A 19049-nucleotide genomic window follows, 5' to 3' on the forward strand; every position below is an offset into this window, starting at 1 on the left:
AAGACTGCAGGTCCAACGTGAGTTGGACTCCAGCCTCACAAACTGAGTTCACTGCACTAAATAAAAATGAATGTTAACACAGCATAAAACAATAACAGCAAATGTCAAAAGAACAACATATAAGCCAGTAGTGGACACCATGGTGGGGTAGCAGTACTTACCTGACCTCCTGACAGCTGAATTGCTTCTGTTTACTGGGAGGTAAAGTAGGAGAGGTGGGGAGGTCAGCACAGTGCAAATACAACAATGGAACCAATCCAGTGGTCCTGCCAGTGCATTTGCATTGCACTGACCTCCCTACTACCTCACCCCTCTCCACTACTGATGCAATCATCACCAGCACCGACCCATTAAACGTTAGAAAATAAGTGGATTTAGCTTTCCAGAAAATAGTATAAAAACCTGAAGCTTGGGAGAAGGTTTTGAGAAAGCTGTTCCATAAAATGGGCATCACAACTGACAAGGTCCTGTTCTACATATTAATAGATTGCACCCAATCCAACACAAGAAAATAAATATAAATATAAGATACTACTAAAAAACAAGTTTTGTGGTTTTATTATTTTAAAGTAAATTGCACTTTAATTATGACATTTTTATAACTCATCCTGGAACCATTTGGTGAAGGGCAGGTTCTAAGTATAAATGATAAATAAATAAAGCACTTATAAATAAAGCACTTAAAGCTTTAACAGACTAAACAGCTTTTGCATTTAAACTGACATGATGGTGGGTTTTTTTTCCTTTTTAGTTTTCAGGTTATAAAAGTGATTAATACAATATGCGACAATAATATAATTTTATTTTTATATATTTTTCATATGTCTATGGGTGTATCCCATTCAGTTGATTAATGGGTATTTAGCAGTCACATGACAAATCTCTGAAAACTGTATAGAAATCTACGTTAGACAAGATTGTCAAGATTCAGCTTTCAGCATGCATAGACTAGCTTGGCTACTGCAGGACACAAGGTGGTAGTGGTAGATTAGACGGACTTTTGGTATAATCCAACAACTTCTTCTTATGCTTGAAGCAGCTGCTTCTGTTCAAGCCTGCAGCAACCTTCACTTCCCCTCAGGCTTCACCACGGACAAAGTAGAAACCCTGTTAATTAATCAAGGGTTGCTTCCTCTCACCAGCTTTATGATTAACTGTTCTAAGGCACAGGCATTTCTTGTATCTAAATATATTGCCTCTTTGTGTTGACCTCCATGCACAGTTACCCAGTCAAGACGAGATTGATTAAAGTCACCCCTTATTTTCTCTTTTAGCTGCATCTCTGATTTCTTTTTCTGTCTCAAGATTACCACCGGTGTTTTGGTTGGTGTGTAGGGGGTGCTGACTGTATGCCTCAGTACTTTTTTATTTGCCAATAAGATAAATACCATTCACAATATAGTAATAGTAAAGAAAAAAAAAGAGTAAATAATATAGATAAATATGTATAGTAAATACAAGCAGATTATAAGAATGGCAAAATACATTCCAAAAGTATTATTCATCTAGATGGATAATATCTTTACTCGAACAGCTTATAATGTCCGTAGGAGTATATATAGGTTTGTAGTTTCCTGTACTTTATTGCACCAATATTTTATGAGCATGTTTCCCCCACACACAAAATGATTATAAAGTTGCCATGTATGCCCCTGTACTATATCCCCTTTTTTCCCTATCCACAATGATTCTGTAGCTGGATTTGCCCTGTCTATGATTTCTAATGTATTTTGCTCAATTACCTTTATGATAAATAAATGGACGTCAGTGTGTCCTTCTCTCTTCCTCTGTAGTCTTTGGGTGGAAGCAATGCTGGCTCTATTCAGAGAAGACCAGTTGAAATTAATAGACATGACTAATTTAGATTCATTCATTTCAATGGGTGTACTCTGAGTAGAATTTAGATGAATATATAATATTTAGATAGAAATATATTCCATTGATCGTCATTGTTCTACCAGATTTTCCTGCTATATTTATGTACTCTTCTAATACCAAACACTTCTTGAACTCATCCATCTTGGCTTTGAGATTTCTATTATTAGTTAATACTACTGTTAATATTACTATTAATTATTAATAATTATTATTATTTCATTTCTCAGTTGCTTTTTACAAATAAAAATATGAAAGCAACTTGACAAAAAATAAAATACAGCACATAAAAACAATTCAAAACCAGATTTTTAAAAAATAAACAAACACTGACAGTACAATACATAAAATGCTCATCCAACAATATATTCTAATAAGGACCAAGCCCTACCCATCCCACAAAAGATAAACATCCCTATAGGAAACAACATAAATTAGCCAAAGGCCTGGGTAAACAAAAAGGTATTAGCCTGGCATCTAAAAATTGAGATGGTGCTACGCATATCACCTTGGGGAGAGCATTCCACAGATGGGGAGCCACTACTGAAAAGTCTCATTCTCATGCATCCACCCTACATACTTCCCTTGGGTGGAGCACACAGAGAAGGGCCTCTGATGAATGCATGGCCTGGGCTGGTTCATAAGGGGAGAGGTGGTGTTGGGCCCTGGGCCGTATAAGGACTTCAAAGATCAAAACCTTGCATTGAGCCTGGAAAGTAATCAACAGCGAATGCAGTCAGGCCAGAAGCAGTGCAATGTGTTCAGACCTTCTGATCCCAGTCACCAATCTGGCTGCTGAATTCTGCAGTAGCTGTCGTTTCCAAACTGTCTTCAAAGGCAGCCCCACATATAACATATTGCAATAATCTAACCTAGAGGTTACCAGAGCATAGACATCTGAAGCTTGGTTATCCCTGTCCAGATAGTCACAGCTGGGCCACTAGAACTATATACAAACACCTATATATTTTGTTGCTCTCTCTATATGTCTTTTTTGCATGTGATTTTGCTATAATACCTTTGAATATTTGAATGGTGCTCCACTGTTTCTGGGCACCTCCAGATAACCTGTTTATTGAGCATGTACTGTGATTTGCTTGCACAAAGCTTATGCAGAGGTTAGACTATGTCCAGTGTTTATTGAGCATTACTTCTGATTTGTTGGCAGGGAGATTATACGATAAGGAGCATTCATCTTGAATTCACCCCAATCTGCTTGTGTAGTGGTCAGGGCCAGTTCTAAAGAGCAGCCAGGTGGGGCACTGGCCCGAGGGCCCCTGGAGCTACAGGGGCCCCTGAGGGGCCCCACCGCTCCCCTTCCGCAATCTGCGGCAGGAGCCGTGGATCGCAGGACAGGAGGAGCTTCCTAGCCGCCCGCCATCCCCCTGCTTCATCTACCTTTCTCTCTGTTGTTTTTTGCAGTCTGTGCAGGGTTGCCATCAATCAAAATGGTGGCCAAGGTTTCCGTAAGGGGCTGAAGCCTCTGCCGCCATCTTGGATGATGGCAGCAATGCGCGCACGTGCGAGCAGCCGCAAAGAACAGCAGAGAAAGATAGGTGAAGCGGGGGGATAGTGGGGGGATGACGGGCGGCTCGGAAGCTCCTGTCCTGCAATCCACAGGTCCTGCAGCGGATCACAGAAGGGGAGCAGAGTGGCCCGGGGCAGGCTGGTGCCCAAGGGCCCCGGCATGCCTGGAGCCGGCTCTGGTGGTGGTTATACCTCTTCCCATTAATCATTTCCCCACCTTTTAGTACATTTCTCCATCACTTTCCTAAACACAAAAAGTCCATGTTTTTTGTTTAGGTAGATTTGTTGCGCTAGAGCAACAGAGCACTTTAATCCACTTTAATAGTGTAAACTTAAATTTCCGGGATGCACTTGAGTCCCTCCCTCACAATGCTAACAATCTGGAGGCAACCTCTGCATGCAGCTTCTTCCTACCAGTTCCTGCCCACAAAGGAATGGTGGGTTGCAGCAGCACCATCTGCCTTGGTGTAGGAAAACCATCATCTGCAGCAAAGGGATTAGGTTGATGGAAGAAGAAACAGTAGATATCTGCCAGCAGTCAGATGGCTTGCCTGGAACAGGAGGCAAGCCAGAAGAGTAGTGTCCTTTTAGAACTATGAAAAATAAATATCTCCAACACACACACAAACCAACACACACACATCATGAAATACTGCAAGGATTTAAAAAGATAAGAGATAATTTCTCACACATACTGGTGCAGTTCTAAGAGTACGCTGTAGTTTTTTGTTCTTCAAGAATGGAGGATTAAAACACAAGCAAGTCCATTAATTTCAATGGGTCAACTCTGAGCATAACTAGCACTTGATACAACCCAAGCAGAACAGTGTACTTTATGCTGAGGTACATCACTCCTATTCCAAACTCCATTCAGGAGTCGGGCTACTGCCAGCTGAACAGACCTGAGCCTGTAAGAGGGAAAACAAGCCTTTGAAAATAGGGTTTGACTTGCATCACTTTTTTGCCGGTATAACTTTCTCTGGATTGCTAGGTTTCCCAGCTCACCAGGCATTACTTGCCTCACCTAGGATGTTCTGTTGGGACAAACCATTGTTATGCTACTCTATGTGCCATTGTACATCTCTTTAGGAGTGCTGAGGATCACAACTGCTGGCCCTGCCTCTTCCACACCAACATGCTCCTTCTTTGTCATGTTCCCACCAATTACACATTCAGCACCCATGTGAAGAGCTGTTAGCATACAGGGCCCCTCCACATGAAGGGGAATCCTGATTTCCCCAAGTTTCTCCTTCCTATTTGTGTACTTTTGTATGTGCATATGGTCACTCCATACTGTAACCTAACGTGCAGCTGATGCGTGGCTGGTACATTAATTGGCATGGAGGGACATGGTCAGCAGGCACAACCCCTCTGCCCTTGCATTCATGAATGTGCAGTAGAAGACCGCATGACTTCCCCTTCCATTTGGCCCATTTAATGTATTCTCAACTAATGTATTCTTTACAGCTTAGATTGCAGTATTCCTCCATGTGCACACTGGGGGCTTCCTCAATTTCCTATTCTAACAACTGCTCATCAAGCTTGTTTCAAAGGCGCTCCTGAAGATCCCCTGAGATTTGTGGGTAGTGGTCAGCACAGTCACCTACGTTCAAGAGGAGAATCTCCAAAGCCCCTTTGCATCCCCAGAAGCTCCCTACATGCTAATCCATTAACCTAGCATCAAAAAGCTTCAATAAAAAGTGCAATCAAAGGCACCTCACATTCTATTTATTTCAGGTGCATTCAGAATTCAAATGAGTAGCTCAGTTCAATCCACCTAAGGGGAAAGCAATCCTACTAAGCAACAGAAAAACAAACACACATCAAAAATCCTGTTTCTTAAAAGCTGGGGAAAAGAGACGTACTCTGGAGGTCAAGCAATTAGAATTATTTCAAGGAGAAAGTTTAATCAAAAGGAAGGAGGGGAAAGCTTTAGTAATATTCTCAGCCTTAGCCACATGTCTTAGAGTAAGCTAATGCTGCTGGAGCAACCAATGCATTTTAAGTGTACGCCAGCTCCATTTTAATGCAGTCTTCTGGCAATCCCTCTTTCCTTTCCTGACTTTCGCTATAGTCAATGCAATCAAATGTATGTTACATTGCGGCAGAAAAAGTGAATGCTGATAAGCAAGCAGGAATGCTCAAAAATATTTGCTGTGTTTGGATGCAATAGTGTGGTGTTGTCTTTTTCAAGCCTCCCTTCACTTCCCTTCCTCCTGCCAAAGAGCCAGTTGTCACTTCATTGAAGCCCATGGGGATTTGTCCATTAGCAATGAGAAGGGGCTTATCTTTGCATCATGGGAAGCCCTACCGTAAATTAGAGTCAAGGTCCATCACAAGGGCAGCTAATCCGATTCACAAGAAAAGGATGTGAACGTACCATAGCACAAAAGGATGTGAGATACAGGCTACTGACAACACCATTATTTCAAAGACCCTTTAGCTGTGCCGTTGAGTGCTTTAATATTCAATATAAAGCCACAGTATGGTCTGTGCATGTGAACAGTTTACATTATATTTGTTGTACTATTAATTTCAGGGCATCCATTCAAACAAAGATGTCTTTGTGTGGTGGATTTTTAAAGCAAAATGGTGGGGGAAGAGGACAAAGGGAAGAAAAATAGGGTGCATTAGACAACAAGGAGACCTACACAGCAGCTGCTGTTAACATACTGTGCTTTACTGATATTTTAATCTATCTGAGGTTCTATCTATTGCTTTTCCTATTGTAGATAGACAACATATAATTATGGAAAGCAAAAATATGAGCACATGGTTTCCATTATTTCATCTTGGTTCCAAAGGAAAATTGGATGCCTTGATATTGCTCAGCTATCTGCAGATTCTTCTAATGCAAAAGAAAAAAGGAGGAAAGGCTACATTGATTTTTAAAATGAAACATTGTTTTTTTTAAAAAACCTCTCAAGCTATCTTTTGTTTCACAACATAGACAAACTGAACAGAAATGAGTCAGTTAAAGGAGACATTGGCACAAAGTATGCATCTTCTCTCTGGTGATTTTGCAAAAGTCTTACATACACGAATGAATAGAATGAGGCTATGCAGAACTGGTCCTGGGAGAAACAGTATTTTTCTCAATGACAGTGGCTTTCAAAACCACAGTCTATTTCTGCTGCATACCAATTTCACATGTGTTCATTCATAGGGTTCCATCCCATCCCATTTCTGCATTCATCTGTGATTATTATTATTTTTAAAGAAACACCAATGCAAATATTCATCTTAAAATATTATTTAATCATAAAATACATACTTAAGTACTATTTTATCCTTCCTTCTGCATTTTAAAAAGTATTCTTTCCTAAAATGGTTATTTTTAAATGCATTTTTGTACATTATTTTGAGCTGAGAACTGTACTTTATAGAATGATCTTCACAGTGAGGCCCACCTGGTGCTTACATAAACATGTTTTGGTACCAGGTTAAGACCTTCCTCTTCTCCCGGGCATTTGGCGAGACTGTCTGAGTGGGTTGTGATTGGAGCTAGGATTGGCTCACCTGCTGGTTATGCGTTGATCTGCTGTGTTCTTTTGAATGTTCCTTTCTGGTGCATATTTATTGAGGCCTGTTTATATTTTACTTTTTCCCCATGATTTTAAATTTGTTATAAGCCACCTAGAGACTGCTATGTATTCAGTGACTAACAAGATGACATTATAATAATAACACCATGTTAGCTGGAGAAGTGCAAAATCTGAAGGGTGATCATGTTACAGTCCATGTATTAGCCAGGGAATCAGTCAGTCTGCTTGAAAATGCAATCCAAATAAAATTCTCCTCCACCACTATCTGTAGATCAGACATTTGAAGAACTGGGAGCAATGGTAGGAAGCAAGAGGAAGGGAATGGCAAGGCAATTCTCTTGTTTCTCCAGTCCTATTGCTGCTGACTGCAGACTACAGTTGCAACGCTAACCATGTCTACTCTGAAGAATGTCCCATTGAATTCATTGGGGCTTTCTCCCAGAGACGTGAGTTTAGGATTGCAGCCTAAGAGCTATGTTGAACCCATCCTTTTCTCCAAGCCAAGAAAGCCAATATAAAATCCTAGACATAAACTGAAAATGTATACATAATTAAAAGTAATTTATCATAAGTAAATAAATAAGGGCATAGTTTTCAGATGTTGGCTTCAACATGCCAGGATCTGGAATGTTGTAAGTGTAGAAATAAATGCTGATGGCTATTTACAGGATTCTACACTAATGGCTGTTTGAGGGATACGAAACAAGGCTGCATGACATCCATTTCCTTACACATTGAAGAAGATGTCATGCCAAACCACACTGGGAGTCTTTTCCCCAGTAGAAACTGTGATGGAGCTAGCTACTCTCAGTGTCTGATATTACATGGTTGGTGAGATAGTCAATGACAGAAATGAGTAGTTAAGAGCTGCTCTTTCAGCTCCATGTAGAATTGGACTCCTTTAAACATTTCCTGTTAAGGAATATAATATAAACATCAGTTTTACCTGTGACACACAAATCAACCTGGTTAGAATTCTAAGTGATATATTTGATGCAGAAAATACACAGATCCAGTGCTAACAACCAGAAGCAGCTGATGTGGGGTAGTGGGGCCACCCCGCACTACCTCCAGTAAGTGTCGATAATGCCATCCCACTTTTTTTATTTGTCCCCCTCCCCCCAAAAAATCACCTTGTATAATCACTGCAGTGAAGATATTCAGAGTTCCAAGGGCTTTCCATTATACCCTTTCCCATCCTGGTTAATAAACATCAGCTGGCCGGAATTACCAATGCCTAAAAAGTAGAGCACCCAGGTACACCATAAATACACAGTTTTTGGTCCCTGCTCCGGGATCCCATTTCCAACTTCTCCTTTAGAGAGACAAAGGGTCACTGCAGCTTCCGGTGTACATTGAGTTCCCTTCTTCCTTAGGAACATCCAGATGTTGTCCTTTCCAACAATGGAAGCACCACCCCTGTTTGCTGTTATCTTGGGATTCTGAAGTTTTCATTTTTGGTTTGAGCAATGATTGATATTTTCCAGTGCAGATAACTATTTGCAGTTTGGACCAGCAGAAATCAGCACAGGGTTCAAGACAGCTGATATCTAGCTCACAGATGAAGCAGCATGCTGGTTATCCAGGCAAGGGAATAGCTCAACTCACTGGTTCCAGGTTCAAGCCTTGCCATAAATAGGCAAAGTTTAGCAGAGCCTAGAAAGCCTTCTGCCTGAGACCCTGGAGTGCTGCCTCCAATCATTGTAAAACAATGCTGGCAGAGATGGAGCAAGATGGTCTGAGTTAGAATAATGCAGCTTCATACATTTAGATATTTCATCCCATGGATAATAAGGAACTCCAGAAGTGTTAAAATACTTCAGGTTATACTTATGATTTTACCTAGAGATTAATAAATTCTGTTTGGATGTTCATGTGAGGAAATTAGGTATGGGGTTTGTTATTTGATTCCGTTCTGTTTTTCAATTTGTCAAATGGGCTGCCAGTTCCTATTTGCTATAAATTATGTCCCGCTTGTTATCGCAATTCCCGGTTTTCCCTTTTTTTGTTATTTTTTCTGAAAAATTACGTAATTTTCTCCATTATTCCTTATGCTGCTGTATATTTATATAATGCACCCCACAGTGGCAGATTACAAAAATAATTATGTAAACAATTATGTAATTCTTACTGTGAATTTTAAGGGGGGAAATTACGGTGTCGCTAACAACTGCATATGCACGCACAGGGGGAGGGCTATTTGATTATGAGACGAACTTGTGGATTATCCCAGAATTCGATACCAAATCCAATTTTGCTAATATTCTACACCATCCTTAGAGGCAATAAAGTGAGACCATGCTTGTGTCCCTGTGCAGGATTCCCCCCAATATTGAGGGCATCTCTACAGCAGCAGTTACACAATGAGCATAGGCTGTCTCCATGAGCTAGACACCTGGGCACTCATGGTTGTATTTCATGGGGACACCTGACATACATTGGTTTCCCTGCTGCAGACATACCTCCAATGCATGGATAGCATGAGGAAAGGGCTGGTGCAGAAGGCATAAATAGGAACAAAGGCAACATTGTATGTAGCAGGTCTTTAGGTATCTAAAGATACCATCAGTTGTCATCACAGCAGCTGATCTAGTGGCTATTTGCAGGGCTGTTCTTCGTGGTCCCATTTGTTTTTGTCAAGGTAATCCCAAAGACAATAGTTAATTGCCCACCATCTCTCTGAGACCTTGTCAGTGTGTGTGTGTGTGTGAAATAGTTTCATTTTAATCTCTCTCCCCATGCAACATATGAAATTGCTTAATTAAGCACGTACAAAACCATGCTTTACATTCCAAATTTAATTTCAATTTTTGAGAAATACAGCAATCTCCGGAGAAATTTTCTCCATTGTGCTGTATACAAAATGGTGCTTTTAAACAAGAGATCACACAGTGAGACATGTTTAACAAAAGCAGTATAAATATAAAATATGTAAATTATGTCATCTCCTGAGGTAATGTTGAGCAATGCCTTTGAAGAAACCATATCAATTTCCCCCTCTTCTTTGAGCAATATTCAACACTTGCTGAAGTCAATTAAATTTGCCAAAATGGAAGTTAGAAGCAACATTATTGCTAAAAGCATATGGACTGAAAACTATCTGTAGAGAAACACATGTGGCTACAGAACTGAGGAGGGTACAAATTTGGAATATTGGATTCTGCAGTTTTGCACTTTATAGAATTGCTGCCATATCCTTCACAACTAATTTGTTCAAATTAACACTTCAGTCAAGTGGCTTGGTTCATTTGGGTGGGTGGGAGGGAAATCGCTTTCAGGAGAGATTGATTTGTGCCCAGATATTGAGAAGTGCTCTTCCCACTCTTTTTCTTTGGAATTTTGTGGTCCTAGCCAGTGGGTCTATTCTTCACAAATGAGAGACAGCCAGGTTTCTGGCTAAGATATGTTTAATTCCTAATTAGGACCTTTTTTATTACTGCACAGCTTCCATAAAGATGGTTTGATATGAGGTTGGGGGGTCTACTCAGGCCATACCCTACAGTCCCTTATGGCAGCGTCTAAGGGACTCCCCCCCAAAACAATCCTGGGAACTGTAGGTTGTTAAGGGTGCTGAGAGTTGTTAGGAGACCCAATTATCTATATGCTTTGGGCATCCCACAGGATGCTGCAGCACAGAGCATTATATTTTTAAAATTTTCCCCACAATTGTGACTATCCCTCCATTGAAAACAATAGGGTAATCAATAGAGAATTCAGCCTGGAAAATGTGGGGAAAGGGAAAAGACCTTAAAACAAACTCTGCTCATCAAGAAACTATGCTGGAAAATCAACTATGAAATTAGCTGAGTCCAGTTTAGAAGGATTCCGTAAACAACACTAAAATTAGTTTTGTGTTGTTGGTCTAAGCACAAGCTAATGCTTGTGAAACAAGCCTGTGCATGCTTTCTCAAAAGTGAATCCCACTGTGTTCAGTGGGTCTCAGGATTGCTACTTTTATCCCATTAATTGGATGCAACATTTAGAGCAGTGCACACTAAGCAGGTTTGGTTGTATCAGCAGCATGCCAGTGACATTTGCCATAGAACATGCTCTGTCTCAGAGGTGGGGAACCTGTGGTACTCTAGATGTTCTTGGACTCCAGCTCCCATCAGCCCCAGCCAGCATGGTTAGAGTGGGGTGCTGCAGCACCAGGAGGGTCAGAGTTGCTCCCCCTCTGGCTCTATCTATTTAGATGCTTACCAAAAAAATGCTTACGTCATAAAGAGATTCTTGAGTGAAGCTTCTGCCAGTTCAGAATCTCTGGCCAACAGGAGATGGGGGTGGGGAGACTTTCCTTATCCATTTTTGGCCACTTTTCTCCCCCTCCCCCTTGTGGTGAAAGGGAGAGGATTAACTATGCCAATTCCAGGGCTGCCAAAGTTGAGGGCTCCTTTTAGGGACATGTCAGGAGAACAAACATGCTCCATTTCCAACACGACTGATGAAACACCATTGGCACTAGTAGCACTTCTACACCCACAGAGATTTCTACAGACATACCAGGGAGCCTCCCATGGCATAGTGGTGTCCCATCAGTAGGGATGCACATATGCTCCTCAATCCATTCTCACATACATTTGCACTTTCATCCTGTATTTTCCATTCTACTGCAATTGGTTTATTTTGTACAAGTCTTCCCTCCATTTTGTCATCCGCTGATAATGGAAATACACATAATTTTGATATATATCATAGTGCACAGGTAGACATGCATATCTCAACCTTTAACAGATATCTGGAAACCAATTACCTTCCCTGCATGTTCCCTTCCAAAGTTAATGAATTTTCAGAGGGTTAGTCCTACTAGTCGTTTGCAGCAAAAACAACAAAGACACCTTAAATACCTTAAATACAAAGTTACCTTAAATACAAAGTACCTTAAATACAAAGTTACTGTATGGCTAATGGCCCATCACAAAGCCATCTATGGCTGAAATCCTAACCATCCATTCAGGAGTATGTCTCATTGAATTCAATTGGGTTTAGGACTGCAATCTTGCTATCTTGATTTTACAGCTCAGTATAAGCTTGATCCTGTTTCATTTCCCTCACTCCAGCATCAGGGAAGGATAGGTTAGCACTCTGTTGATATTTTGTTCTTTGTGTACCTGGATGGTATGAATTCCTGTGGGCATATTATACTTTTTACAGGCATGTTACGCCAGCATAACGCTACTTATATACATCAATTAATATGTACATAACATAAATTGCAAAGCAATTTGAGTATCTGTTTATGTATAAAGTGTACATTTTTTTTAAAAAAAACCCTTCGCTGTAGAGAACTAGGGTGAAAAGCATTCATAGCAAGGGAGTGTGCCATGATGGAGTTGAACAGGCAGATGGAAGGAAATCCACTTGATCTTCAGCTGATTCCTCTGACATCCCTATCCACCAGCAGGTCTTCCTTTCTGGCAGAGGAGTAGCAATTGTGACACATTCAATGGCCTTGTCAGCTGACCTTTGGGGTGTTTTGGGATTGCAGCCTAAGCCATTAAATAAAGAATATGACATTAACGCTATACATTGTCACACACAATTTTTAACTGATACTGGGAATATCCATATTAAGTCATACTCAGAGTAGACCCATTGATATCAATGCACTTAAGACAGCCAGTGTGGTGTAGTGGTTAGGGTGTTGGACTAGGACCTGGGAAACGTGGGCCACATCTGCACATTTAAAGCAGTGCCATACCACTTTAAACAGTCATGGCTTCCCCCCAAACAATCCTGGGAATGGTAGTTTGTTAAAGGTGCTGAGAGTTGTTAGGGGACCCCTATTCTCTCAAAGAGCTATCGTTACTAGAGTTCTCTGGGAAGAGGGATTGAATGTTAAATAATTCTGAGACTTGTAGCTTTGTGAAAGGAATAGGGGTGTCTTCACAACTCTCTGTACCCTTAGCAAACTACAGTTCCTAGGATTCTTTGAAGGGAAACCATGGCTGTTTAAAGTAGTATGACACTGCTTTAAATGTATAGTGCAGATTCAGCTATGAAGCTCACTAGGTGACCTTGGGTCAATCATCATCTCTCAGCCAAACCCACCTCACAGGGTTGTTGTGAGAATAAAATGGGAAGGAGAAGAAGTGTGCATGCCACTCTGAGCTCTTTGGAACAAAGGTGGGGTAGAAATATAATGAATGAATGAGTGAAAAATAAATGAAGTTACTTAAGTTCATTGATTTTAGCAGGACTATGCAGAGTACAACAAACACTGGATGTCACCCAGTGGGTTATTATCCCAATGTAAGAAATAAATTGCTTACCAAGATGTTTATGTTATCATCAACACATCTTTGTGAATGGTCACTGTAACAATTTTATGTACATTTAAGCTTTAACATAATTGTCAGTCTATTTTTTGTGCATTTCCTGCTTGCGTTTCCCCCTCAACAACCATGTGAATATTGTGTTTCTGCCAATTTAGGATAATGCTTCACTCATCTGATGAAATAGATGCTAGTTCATGAAAGCCTACGCTATAATAAATTTGCGAGTCATTAAGGTGTCACAAGACTTGGTTATATTTTTTGATGTTACTCATTTGTCCTTGCATTTCATACTGCTTATTAGAACAACCAAGAAGGCTGTTACTGAATGCCTGGCATGTAGTCCATAAATAATGTGTTTATTTAATGAGTGGTGTTGCCTAGGGCAATTCTATTTCATTGCCCACAGCAAGAAATGAAGGCATTTATGTTGTCCTTCATAGTTTAAAAATCCCAATTAGATGCCAAATTTTGAGGATGAAATGGTGTATTTCCAAAATCGAATTTAACATTCAATACTTTTGTGGCAAATTATTTCAAGGTAAAAATAGATTTACAAAATAGATTTATATCATGCTAAAACACAGCAAAATATTTACAGAGAAGATTCTCCTAAGAAGAGCCATGCTGGATCATACCAAGAATCTATCTCAGCCTTCTCCAGCCTGGTACCCTCCAGATGTGTTTTGGCCTACAACCCCAATTAGCCCCAGACATCTTGTACAATGAGGGTCCAGTGAGGATGATGGGAGTTGTAGTCCAAAACATCTGGAGAGCACGAGTCTGAGGAAGCCTGGTCTATCTAGTCCACCGTCTGCTTCCAACAGTGGCTGTACAAATATTTTGGAGAAGTCCATAAGCAAGGCATTAAGGCAACAAACCTCCCCCTTTTGTTCCTCAGAAACTGGTATTCAGAGATATATCACCTCTGATTTAGCTGTCAAATCTAATAGATTGTGACAGACATATCCTCCATGAATTTGCCTTATTATGCTTCTAAAGTCATCTGAGCTCATCACCATCAACACATCTTCTGACTGCAAATTACGTGTTATGGGAGCTACTTTCTTTTGTCTGCCTGATATCTACTGCCAATCACTTTTGCTGGATGACAGAAGCCCTATTCAGATGTTAAAACTCTCACACAATCAGAATGGTGTGAGGGGGGAGAGTAGACATGCTTTTGCTCACCCCACCCACTCCAGAAGTCCTCACTGTCTGGCCTCACTCTTTCCATGCATGAGCAGGATTTTAAATCAAGTATGGAACCTACAGAAGTACAGCAGGCTTGCTTTCTACATTAGACCTTCACCGTCCAACACATGGAGGATGGAAGGTCAACAGGGATGTGATGGAGCTAGTAAGCTTATCTCCACTTTCCCTGCATTGCATGAGTACTTTCATATCTTAATAGGCTCCTGAGTCTTGTATTTTGAGAAAGGATAAAAATAATCTTCTCTGCCCACTTTCTCCACATTATGTATAATTCCATGAATTTCTGTCACCTCTTAGTTGATTCTTTTCTAAACTTAAAAGCTAAAGCAATGCTTTAGCTTTTTCCCATAAGAAGGGCAGTTCAACATCTTGGTCATTTTGCTTATCTTTCTGTGCCTTTCCAGCTCTACAATGTCCTTTTCAGGGTGTGAAGAGTATTCCACACAGCTAAACCACAGACTTATATAAAAGCGCTATGACAAATGATTTATGTTATCTTTCCTAATATTCCCTAACATGGACTTTCACTTTTTCACCCCTCCCACACACCATGTTGCTATTTTTATTTGGTATATTCTACCCCACCCCTAAGATCACTTTCCTGGACAATTATAGCCAGTTCTAATACCATATACATGCATGAAGTTGGGACTTCACTTAACACTTGCTTACTCTGAATCTCACCTGCCAGTTCAGAGAGGATCTGCATAAACTGCTCCTTATGCAGCTTTAACAATGGGTGGTGAATTGTGTGCACAGTACTGAACAGGTAGTTGTCAAGGCCTGGTTCAAATACATACTTGGCTGGTTGATTAATTCATGTGAGGTAAGAATAACTACCCAGCCCTCCCCTCCCAAGTAACATATCAGGTTTCCATGTGAAGGATGTTCATATGACAGCCCATTTTGCACAATCTTTCCTCTTCTTATTTAAGAGGGAAGAATTGCCTGAATCACGTCTCTATAAATATATGACTCCGTGAGGGGGTGGGGGTTCCAGATCACATTTTACTTTACATGCTTGGCAGAGGAAAGAGGTATGCAGATGTTCTTCCATGAAGCCAGAAGTATGGCCAGTCACATAGGCATATGAGCTGACCTAGTGTCAATTAGTGTTGTGCATCCATTCTGTGATGAATAACAACAGAACTGAGTGGGCTCCATTCAGTTTAGTTTTCACTGGGTCAGGGATTGGCAAACTGGCATAAATGTAAGAAGAAACATAAAAATAGCCCTGCTCAATCAGGTCAAAGGAATATTTGGTCCAGCATCCTTTTTCTACAGTGACCAACCATATGCATATGGGAAACATGCAAGTAGGACCTGAGTGTGAGAGCACTCTCCCCCCCCAACCCGGTGATTCCCAGCAACTGGTAATCAGAGGGATACTGCCTCTGACAGTGGAGGTAGAGCATAGTCCTCATGGTTGATAGCCTTATCTTCCAAAAGAGTGATGGACCCTTACCTTCTCTGGTGGCAGTGGCAGAAACTGCCTTTGGCTTTTCTTCCTCTTTTATACTATATTTTGTCAACACTGGGGGCAGGGGCAGGTAGTAGCTGCCATTCTCCACCCCCACAATGCTACAGTCTGATACAACATCTAGGGCACTGTGGGAAAAATCAAATAGGGGCCACCAGCAATAGAAGTCAGTTCCTCCCACCCCCGGCACCAGTAACAAAGCACAGCAATAGACAAAAATGGCGTGAATGACAAGAAATGTATGCCAAAATAAATATTTTTTTCTGATTAAACAGAACAAAAGAAGATGAACAGAATCCTGAAACCATTTCCCCCCCTCATAGAGTGAATTTGAGCAGCCATTCTTTTTGACCAGCTGCATGGATGAATTTTGGAACATTCTTTGAGCACATGGTATTGCAGGGATGGGGAACCTGTGGTCTTCCAAATGTTGCTGGACTATAATCCGCATCATTCCTGACCACTGCCCACACTGATGGAAGTTGGTGTTCAACAATATCTAGAGGGCTACAGGTTTACCATCCCTGCAATAGTAGATGACCATGCTGTATTACAGAGTTGTGCACAACTTTAGTTCCTAATTCATGGTAAATCTTTGGTCCTACCATATTTTAAATGTTTTAGCATTTTTGCTAGATGGATAGATACCATGTGGCATTTTGCTATTAATTACAGTCAGTTTTAAAGTAAATCACCAAGGAAGCAGCCCCTTCAAAGGGGTGGTTCACAATAATAGATTTGCATAATATGTTCTGTACAATGCTATGGAAACAGATATTCTCAGTAATTAAACTGTGTTGTGTCCTACCAGAATAAAATGATCCTGATGTTCCCCCTTTTCCAGAAAGCTCTGGCAGATTTTCCCCAGTCAGGATATGGCTTGTCCTGAAGCATCATATCTGTGACCTGGAGTAAAGACAGAGAGACTAGTTCAAGCTGGGGTGGTTGGGTCTCAGTCAAAAGATATAACGAAGTATTTCTGTGGTTTCAGATTATGCTTGAGCTTCACATCTTCACATCCAAAATGCCCCAAGCCACAGATCCATGCTGCATATACAATTCTGCAGACTGATCCAATGCATATTTACTCAGAAATAAGTCCCACTGAATTCGATGGGGTTTACTCCCAAGTAAGTGTGAATAAGATAGTCATAGGGTTATTTTTGCTATGTGTGGTGATTCATGTAGATTTGTTTTTACATGCACATTTGTTTTTACCTACATGCTTCCATATACCATAGCAGCAAAACATGGCTATGGGCTGCTTTTGTTGTTACTGCTGCTGGCACTGTATGTGAAGGCACTATATCCCTTTTGGAACACAGTAGAGAAGTATTATACAAAATTAAGATAAGGCAAATTGCAGATGAAGTGGTTCTTAGAAGGCAGTAGATGGGCATGCACAGCAGTGAAACGTGCTTGTTGTCACCTAGTGCAGTGGTCCAATTTTGAATGGATGACCACTAGAGAAAGGATTATTGGCTGCACAGACCAATGATTTGGTAGAATAAGCAGGGTTGATTACCATTTGGCTAAATGTGTCATTGAGCACAGCAACACAACAGAAGGGTAGCACCCAATCAAGTGAGATAAAAAATGGAAGCAATGGCCGCAAAATAGAATTAATTGAAAAAACAGAGTATCCTTTCATGGTGCATCTATTGATTTGATTGTTTTTGATCTCCACAGAGATCAACATGGGTTCACTGTTATAATGATCTGCGAACACTTCTCTGTGGAGAGAGGACCTTTTCAGTTCCCTGTTCTGTAGTTCTTTGAAATGTGCTATAACAAAGAGCACAATCCCTGTGCCTGTATCACATTACAAGCAAGCTTTGGCAATGAGCAAATGTCCGTCTCCACGTTTATGTAACTGTTTTATTTGGTTTCACCAAAATCAGAGCTTGGAAAAGTTACTTTTTTGAACTACAACTCCCAGCAGCCCCAGCCAGCATGGCCACTGGATTGGGCTGATGGGAGTTGTGGTTCAAAAAAGTAACTTTTCCAAGCTCTGACCAAAATATTTCAGGACTGGCTATATCTTGTCATGGAAGTTACATATCACAGCTTCTAATGTATGAACCAGATCTCTGTCTCTAAGGTTAGATTTTCAAAAAAGTATTTTACAGTGCTTTAAAGTGCCACTGATACACGGAATGCTACAGAGAGATGTGTGTCTGTGGAGTTGTTACTGCTTTGTTGTCTTGCAACAGAACTGCAAACTCAAAGAGGTAATTGTATAACGTAGCACAAGTACTCCAGTGTTTGTTGAAGATGTTAGTTTATTGTTGTTACCAAAAATAATACAAATATTTTTTGAAATGCTTTACAGTAATTTAGTTTCAAGATAGTGAAGACATGAGGAGAGCCACTTAGAAGGCTGTTATATTTGCCATAACAAGTGCTAAGTTATGTCAGAAATCTGACTGTCATGGTGACAACAGTTTTGAGATGGTTATAAATGTTTGGTTTCTTCCGATACTGTATGACCTGCTGTTTATTTATTTTTATTTTACTTATTCATTCATTATTTTTACACCCCACCTTTCTTCCAGTCAGGAGCACAGGGCATCTAACAGCAAAATTAAATAAAACAATCATGCAATAATAAAATCATCATCAGAACCATAACCTATAATAAAACACAGTAAAATCAGCAGTGACAGGTATCTGTAGAACCAGACCTAAAGCTTATAACATGTTTTATTGTATATTTCTGATTGTCCTTTAACAGCTATGACCGCTGGACTGCTTTCAGCCATGCTGATGCTTAATATATAGATCTCTTGTCATGAGCTATCCATCACTCTTCATCTACTTTCACTAAAGTAGGGTCCTTCAAGTATTCTAATCTTTCATAAATTATTAAGGATGCAACCATATCAGTTAAATGCTTTATTGAAAAGTGGGAGACAGAGCAGAAACCTCAAAAATGCAGGTACCTTTTCTCTATGCTGAAAAGAATGCTCTTGTGCAAACTGAACACCTGCTCAATATTCACCCACTCTGTGAAGGAAACTTTCACAGCAGCAGACTAGGTTGAAACACTGTGCATAGGCTGTATTTAGGAATGGGACAGATATGCATTACCCTCCACTTCAGAACATGGTGAGAATGTGCTCTATTTGAGGCACA

The 19049-nt window shown here is 40.4% G+C and overlaps 1 protein-coding gene across 9 annotated transcripts in view; it reads right to left on the reverse strand.

Annotated features, from left to right (window-relative positions):
* TMEM117 (transmembrane protein 117) overlaps nucleotides 1–19049 on the reverse strand; it is a 299671-nt gene that overhangs the window by 93033 nt on the left and 187589 nt on the right. For all 9 annotated transcript variants that reach the window (XM_061639901.1, XM_061639898.1, XM_061639900.1 and 6 more), the window contains one exon: nucleotides 16723–16820. In XM_061639901.1, coding sequence (XP_061495885.1) covers nucleotides 16723–16820 — 98 coding nt within the window. The remainder of the gene's footprint in view (nucleotides 1–16722; nucleotides 16821–19049) is intronic.

Source organism: Rhineura floridana, chromosome 8 (assembly GCF_030035675.1).
Source record: "Rhineura floridana isolate rRhiFlo1 chromosome 8, rRhiFlo1.hap2, whole genome shotgun sequence".
Taxonomy (NCBI): Eukaryota; Metazoa; Chordata; class Lepidosauria; order Squamata; family Rhineuridae; genus Rhineura; species Rhineura floridana.